Source organism: Salvelinus alpinus, chromosome 34 (assembly GCF_045679555.1).
Source record: "Salvelinus alpinus chromosome 34, SLU_Salpinus.1, whole genome shotgun sequence".
Taxonomy (NCBI): Eukaryota; Metazoa; Chordata; class Actinopteri; order Salmoniformes; family Salmonidae; genus Salvelinus; species Salvelinus alpinus.
The window spans coordinates 4,720,963-4,728,462 of NC_092119.1; the positions used below are offsets into that span (position 1 = coordinate 4,720,963).

The 7,500-nt window shown below is 46.0% G+C and overlaps 1 protein-coding gene across 8 annotated transcripts in view; it reads right to left on the reverse strand.

The window, feature by feature from the left end:
• The window catches only part of LOC139563587 (putative uncharacterized protein DDB_G0271606), a 30,185-nt gene that overhangs the window by 17,758 nt on the left and 4,927 nt on the right, over positions 1-7,500 (reverse strand). For 7 of the 8 annotated variants that reach the window (XR_011672594.1, XR_011672595.1, XR_011672596.1 and 4 more), the window contains exons 2-5: positions 6,354-7,500; positions 6,172-6,218; positions 3,356-3,473; positions 2,698-3,074 (exon numbers count right to left, since the gene is read on the reverse strand). The exon at positions 6,354-7,500 is cut by the window's right edge and continues 1,451 nt beyond it. Coding sequence is in view for 4 of the 8 variants with exons in the window: in XM_071382373.1 (XP_071238474.1) it covers positions 2,698-3,074; positions 3,356-3,473; positions 6,172-6,218; positions 6,354-7,500 (1,689 nt within the window). In the remaining 4 variants the exon portion in view is untranslated. The remainder of the gene's footprint in view (positions 1-2,697; positions 3,075-3,355; positions 3,474-6,171; positions 6,219-6,353) is intronic. The other variant, XM_071382372.1, reaches the window with a different exon arrangement.

Sequence of the window (7,500 nt, forward strand, 5' to 3'; positions counted from 1 at the left end):
AGGGGTGATGTGATTGGGTAGGCGGTTAGTAAGCGGTGATGTGATTGGGTAGGCGGTTAGTAAGGGGTGATGTGATTGGGTAGGAGGTTAGTAAGGAGCGATGTGATTGGGCAATAGGTTAGTAAGGGGTGATGTGATTGGGTAGGAGGTTAGTAAGGGGTGATTGGGTAGGAGATTAGTAAGGGGCGATGTGATTGGGCAAGAGGTTAGTAAGGGGTGATGTAAGGGATGATGTGATTGGGTAGGAGGTTAGTAAGGGGTGATGTGATTGGGTAGGTTGTTAGTAAGGGGTGATGTGATTGGGTAGGAGGTTAGTAAGGAGCGATGTGATTGGGCAATAGGTTAGTAAGGGGTGATGTGATTGGGTAGGAGGTTAGTAAGGGGTGATTGGGTAGGAGATTAGTAAGGGGCGATGTGATTGGGCAAGAGGTTAGTAAGGGGTGATGTAAGGGATGATGTGATTGGGTAGGAGGTTAGTAAGGGGTGATGTGATTGGGTAGGAGGTTAGTAAGATGTGATGTGATTGGGTAGGTTGTTAGTAAGGGGTGATGTGATTGGGTAGGTGTTTAGTAAGGGGTGATGTGATTGGGTAGGAGGTTAGTAAGGGGTGATGTGATTGGGTAGGAGGTTAGTAAGATGTGATGTGATTGGGTAGGAGGTTAGTAAGATGTGATGTGATTGGGTAGGAGGTTAGTAAGGGGTGATGTGATTGGGTAGGAGGTTAGTAAGGCTTGATGTGATTGGGTTGGAGGTTAGTAAGGCTTGATGTGATTGGGTTGGAGGTTAGTAAGGAATGATGTGATTGGGTAGGAGGTTAGTAAGGGGTGATGTGATTGGGTAGGAGGTTAGTAAGTGGTGATGTGATTGGGTAGGTGGTTAGTAAGGGGTGATGTGATTGGGTAGGAGGTTAGTAAGGGGTGATGTGATTGGGTTGGAGGTTAGTAAGGCTTGATGTGATTGGGTTGGAGGTTAGTAAGGCTTGATGTGATTGGGTTGGAGGTTAGTAAGGAATGATGTGATTGGGTAGGAGGTTAGTAAGGGGTGATGTGATTGGGTAGGAGGTTAGTAAGTGGTGATGTGATTGGGTAGGTGTTTAGTAAGGGGTGGTGTGATTGGGTAGGAGGTTAGTAAGTGGTGATGTGATTGGGTAGGTGTTTAGTAAGGGGTGATGTGATTGGGTAGGTGTTTAGTAAGGGATGATGTGATTGGGTAGGAGGTTAGTAAGTGGTGATGTGATTGGGTAGGTGTTTAGTAAGGGGTGATGTGATTGGGTAGGTGTTTAGTAAGGGTTTATGTGATTGGGTAGGAGGTTAGTAAGTGGTGATGTGATTGGGTAGGAGGTTAGTAAGTGGTGATGTGATTGGGTAGGAGGTTAGTAAGGGGTGATGTGATTGGGTAGGTGTTTAGTAAGGGTTGATGTGATTGGGTAGGAGGTTAGTAAGTGGTGATGTGATTGGGTAGGTGTTTAGTAAGGGTTGATGTGATTGGGTAGGAGGTTAGTAAGTGGTGATGTGATTGGGTAGGTGTTTAGTAAGGGGTGATGTGATTGGGTAGGAGGTTAGTAAGTGGTGATGTGATTGGGTAGGTGTTTAGTAAGGGTTGATGTGATTGGGTAGGAGGTTAGTAAGGGGTGATGTGATTGGGTAGGAGGTTAGTAAGGGGTGATGTGATTGGGTAGGAGGTTAGTAAGATGTGATGTGATTGGGTAGGAGGTTAGTAAGATGTGATGTGATTGGGTAGGAGGTTAGTAAGGGGTGATGTGATTGGGTAGGAGGTTAGTAAGGCTTGATGTGATTGGGTTGGAGGTTAGTAAGGCTTGATGTGATTGGGTTGGAGGTTAGTAAGGAATGATGTGATTGGGTAGGAGGTTAGTAAGGGGTGATGTGATTGGGTAGGAGGTTAGTAAGTGGTGATGTGATTGGGTAGGTGGTTAGTAAGGGGTGATGTGATTGGGTAGGAGGTTAGTAAGGGGTGATGTGATTGGGTTGGAGGTTAGTAAGGCTTGATGTGATTGGGTTGGAGGTTAGTAAGGCTTGATGTGATTGGGTTGGAGGTTAGTAAGGAATGATGTGATTGGGTAGGAGGTTAGTAAGGGGTGATGTGATTGGGTAGGAGGTTAGTAAGTGGTGATCTGATTGGGTAGGTGTTTAGTAAGGGGTGATGTGATTGGGTAGGAGGTTAGTAAGTGGTGATGTGATTGGGTAGGTGTTTAGTAAGGGGTGATGTGATTGGGTAGGTGTTTAGTAAGGGATGATGTGATTGGGTAGGAGGTTAGTAAGTGGTGATGTGATTGGGTAGGTGTTTAGTAAGGGGTGATGTGATTGGGTAGGTGTTTAGTAAGGGTTTATGTGATTGGGTAGGAGGTTAGTAAGTGGTGATGTGATTGGGTAGGAGGTTAGTAAGTGGTGATGTGATTGGGTAGGAGGTTAGTAAGGGGTGATGTGATTGGGTAGGTGTTTAGTAAGGGTTGATGTGATTGGGTAGGAGGTTAGTAAGTGGTGATGTGATTGGGTAGGTGTTTAGTAAGGGTTGATGTGATTGGGTAGGAGGTTAGTAAGTGGTGATGTGATTGGGTAGGTGTTTAGTAAGGGGTGATGTGATTGGGTAGGAGGTTAGTAAGTGGTGATGTGATTGGGTAGGTGTTTAGTAAGGGTTGATGTGATTGGGTAGGAGGTTAGTAAGGGGTGATGTTCTTACGGTTTGATCTTTATTGGCTGCTCCCCGGACATTAGCATGTCACCATCACTCGCTGTTAGAGAGCAGTATAGCCCAGTTCCCTCCCTGTCTGGCCTCAGCATGGGAGGAGGGGTGTAGTAGGTCAGTTGAACAATTGAACGCAGAACACTCTGGAACACCACAGCACCCCTAGTGGACTGGCAGGGCAGGACAAGAGGAGAGTGGCGATGGGGATACCTCCTCTTGTCTTTTTTCCTTTCTTTCCATTCTCTCCTTCCCTCATCCTCCCCCTCTTGGCTCTCCTCTTCCAGGCATGGAAGGGGGGAGGCAGGGAGTCTGACGGGCACAGAGACGGGCATCACTATGGGGACAGGAGACCCTGGAATCACCCCTTCCTTCTGTTGAGAGAGAGAGAGAGAGACATGAGACGTGAGAGAATTTACATTACAGGGATAGAGAAGTATTGTGTGTGTGTGTGTGTGTGTGTGTGTGTGTGTGTGTGTGTGTGTGTGTGTGTGTGTGTGTGTGTGTGTGTGTGTGTGTGTGTGTGTGTGTGTGTGTGTGTGTGTGTGTGTGTGTGTGTGTGTGTGTGTGTGTGTGTGTGTGTGTGTGTGTGTGTGTGTGTGTGTGTGTGTGTGTGTGTGTGTGTGTGTGTGTGTGTGTGTGTGTGTCGTCTCACCGTCCTGTATGTTTGTGACCTGCCGGTCTGTCCTCGGAGTCCTCCGTGAGAGCGCATGTGTCCGTTCAGAGCAGGAAGACTCTTAAAGACCCTCTGACACACAGAACACAGCAACCTGCTGACAAACACACATCATCATCATTAATATCATCATCATCAATATCATCAAAATGAATATCATCATCACAATCAATATCATCATCAATATCATCATAATGAATATCATCATCATAATCAATATTATCATCATAATCAATATCATCAATATCATCATCATCATCATCATCATCATCATCATCATCATCATCATCATCATCATCATCATCATCATCATAATCAATATCATCATCATAATCAACATCATCAACATCATAATCAATATCATCATCAATATCAATATCATCATCACCCTAATCAATATTATCATCATCATAATCAATATGATCATCCTCATAATCATAATCAATATCATCATCATCATAATCAATATCATCATAATCATCAATATCATCATCACCAATATCATCATCATCAATATCATCATAATCAATATCATCATCATAATCAATATCATCATCATAATCAATATCATAATCATAATCAATATCATCATCATCAATATCATCATCATCATAATCAATATTATCATCCTCATAATCATAATCAATATCATCATCATCATCATCAATATCATCATCATCATCATCATCAATATCATCATCATCATCATAATCAATATCATCATCATCATCATCAATATCATCATCATCATCATCATCATCATCAATATCATCATCATCATCAATATGGGGGGGTGGCAGGGGGGGGGGCGTGGCAGGGGGGGTGGGCGTGGCAGGGGGTGGGCGTGGCAGGGGTGGGTGGGGGGGTGGCAGGGGGGGGTGGGCGTGGCAGGGGGTGGGCGTGGCAGGGGGGGTGGGGGGGTGGCAGGGGGGGGGGGGCGTGGCAGGGGCTGGTCGTTCGCAGGGGGGGGCGTGGCAGGGGGGGGGGGGCAGCACGTCCGCACGGCTGAATTTGGTCAGAGCCCCGGTCAATAACTTTTTTGAGGCCCCCATCTTGGCGGAGAGAAATGTTGCTGTTTTAAAGCCAATTTCCTGTAATTCTACACATTGTTTTATGTAGCTGATTAAAATGTAGTTTGAAAGCTAATTTCCTGCATTTATATGCATTTTGCCATGGCTAGGGATGTGTTCCTATGCTCAAACTAGTCAAAAGTTTGGACACACATACTCATTTTTGCTATCTTTTACATTTTATAATAATATTGAAGACATCAAAACTATGAAATAACACATATGGAATCATGTAGTAACCAAAAAAGTGTTAATCAAATCAAAATATATTTTATATTTGAGATTCTTCAACAAGCCACCCTTTGCCTTGATGACAGCTTTGCACACTCTTGGCATTCTCTCAACCAGCATCATGAGGTAGTCACCTGGAATGCATTTCAATTAACAGGTGTGCCTTCTTAAAAGGTAATTTGTGGAATTCCTTTCCTTCTTAATGACTTTGAGCCAATCAGTTGTGTTATGACAAGGTAGGGGTGGTATACAGAAGATAACCCTATTTGGTAAAAGACCATATTATGGCAAGAACAGCTCAAATCAGTAAAGGGAAACAACAGTTCATCATTACTTTAATACATGAAGGTCAGTCAATTCGGAAAATTTCAAGAACTTTGAAAGTTTCTTAAAGTGCAGTTGCAAAAACCATCAAGCGCTATGATGAATCTGGTTCTCAAGAGGACCGCTATAGGAAAGGAAGACCCAGAGTTACCTCTGCTGCAGAGGATAAGTTCATTAGTTACCAGCCTTAGAAATTGCAGCCCAAATCAATGCTTCACAGAGTTCAAGTAACAGACACATTTCAACATCAACTGTTCAGAGGAGACTGCAAGAATCAGGCCTTCATGGTCTAATAGCTGCAACGAAACCACGACTAAAGGACACCAATAAGAAGAAGAGACTTGCTTGGGCCAAGAAACATGAGCAGTGGGCATTAGACCAGTGGAAATCTGTCCTTTGGTCTGATGAGTCCACATTTTTGGTTACAACAGCCGCATCTTTGTGAGACGCAGAGTAGGAGAACATCTCCGCATGTGTGGTACCCAACGTGAAGCATGGAGGAGGAGGTGTGATGGTGTGGGGGTGCTATGCTGGTGACACTGTCAGTGATTTATTTAGAATTCAAGTTACACTTAACCAGCACGGCTACCACAGCATTCTGCAGCGATACACCATCCCATCTGGTTTGAGCTTAGTGGGACTATCATTTGGTTTTCAACAGGACAATGACCCAACACAAGCTCTGTAAGGGCTAGTTGACCAAGAAGGAGATTGATGGAGTGCTGCATCAGATGACCTGGCCTCCACAATCACCCGACCTCAACCCAATTGAGATGGTTTGGGATGAGTTGGATCGCAGACTGAAGGAAAAGCAGCCAACAAGTGCTCAGCATATGTGGGAACTCCTATCAGACTGTTGAAAAAGCATTCCAGGTGAAGCTGGTTGAGAGAATGCCAAGATTGTTCAAGGCAAAGGGTGGCTACTTTGAAGAATCTCAAATATACAATATTTTTTGTTTTGTTTAACACTTTTTTTAGGTACCACATGATTCTATATGTGTTATTTCATCGTTTTGATGTCTTCACTATTATTCTACAATGTAGAAATGTATTTATCCCCCCCCCCCCCCCAAAAAAAAAAAAACACTGAGGCGGGCAGCCCAGGACCTTTCTATGCAGAAAACCCTGCATACCTAACAAACACACACACACACACACACACCAGCATACCTGCAGTTTGGTGTCTCATAGTTTCCCAAATGTTCTGTCACTGTCATCTAAAAGAACAACAAAACCAACGTTAATTTAACACACTCTGTTAAGTATATCAGATATCCTTTAATGCTTTAGTTTTTATCTCAGCGAGCTAACACAGACTACCCAGACTCCCCCTTGGGAGGATGTTACTGTACCTGTGTCTGCTGTGCTGGGGGCGAGTAGAGAGGCTTCAGATGGTTCAATTGATTCAGATGGTTCAAGTGATTCAATTGATTCAGGTGGTTCACGTGTGGTCCTCTCCTCTCTGTGGTCATCTGCTGGACGGCTGGACTTACCCCCCTCTCTGACTCCCACCCCCCGCGCAGGAGGAGAGGGGGAGAGAGGTAGAGAGGGCTGCATCTAGGGCTAGGGTTAGGGTAGGGGATATAGGATGGGCTTGGACTGGGCTGGTTAGGATGGGGTATGGGGCTGGATTGAGGGCTGAGGTGAGGGTAAGAGTAGGGACTATGGTTAGGGTGGGAGCTGTAGGTAGGGTTAGGATTTGGGCTGTAGTTAGGGTTAGGGTTGGGGTTTGGGCTGTGGGTAGGGTTAGGGTTGGGGTTTGGGCTGTGGGTAGGGTTAGGGTTGGGGTTTGGGCTGTAGGTAAGGTTAGGGTTGGGGTTTGGGCTGTGGTTAGGGTTAGGGTTGGGGCTGTAGGTAGGGTTGGGGTTGGGGTTGGGGTTAGGGTTGGGGTTAGGGTTGGGGCTGTAGGTAGGGTTAGGGTTGGGGCTGTAGGTAGGGTTTGGGCTGTAGGTAGTGTTGGGGTTAGGGTTAGGGTTGTAGGTAGGGTTAGGGTTGGGGTTGGGGTTAGGGTTAGGGTTAGGGTTAGGGTTAGGGTTAGGGTTGGGGTTGGGGCTGTAGGTAGGGTTAGGGTTGGGGTTGGGGCTGTAGGTAGGGTTAGGGTTGGATTGAGGGTGAGAGTTAAAGTTAGAGTTGAGATGAGTGTGGAAGTGAGGGAAAGGGTAAGGGTTGGAGTAAGACTGGGGACCAGGGTACCAGGGTGAGGTGGGTTCCACAGAGGTAAGAGGGCTCTGTGTTGGCTGTGTGTACAAGCAGGGGCTTGGTTGTTGGTCTGCGTGTGCCTGTGTGTACAGATAGGAGCTTTGTGCGTGGGTCTGTGTTTGAGTGTAGGAGATGTGTGTGTGCTGCTGGGTGTGACTGTGGTTCTGTGAGGGGGGCTGTGGGGGGCCGTAGCCCCCTCCCTGTCCTTGTTCTTGTCTCTGGAGCTGGGCTAGGATGTGGAGTCTGACCTGGTGCTTCTGGCTCTGTAGCTGGCTCTGGACAGACTGACGCTGGTGCTGG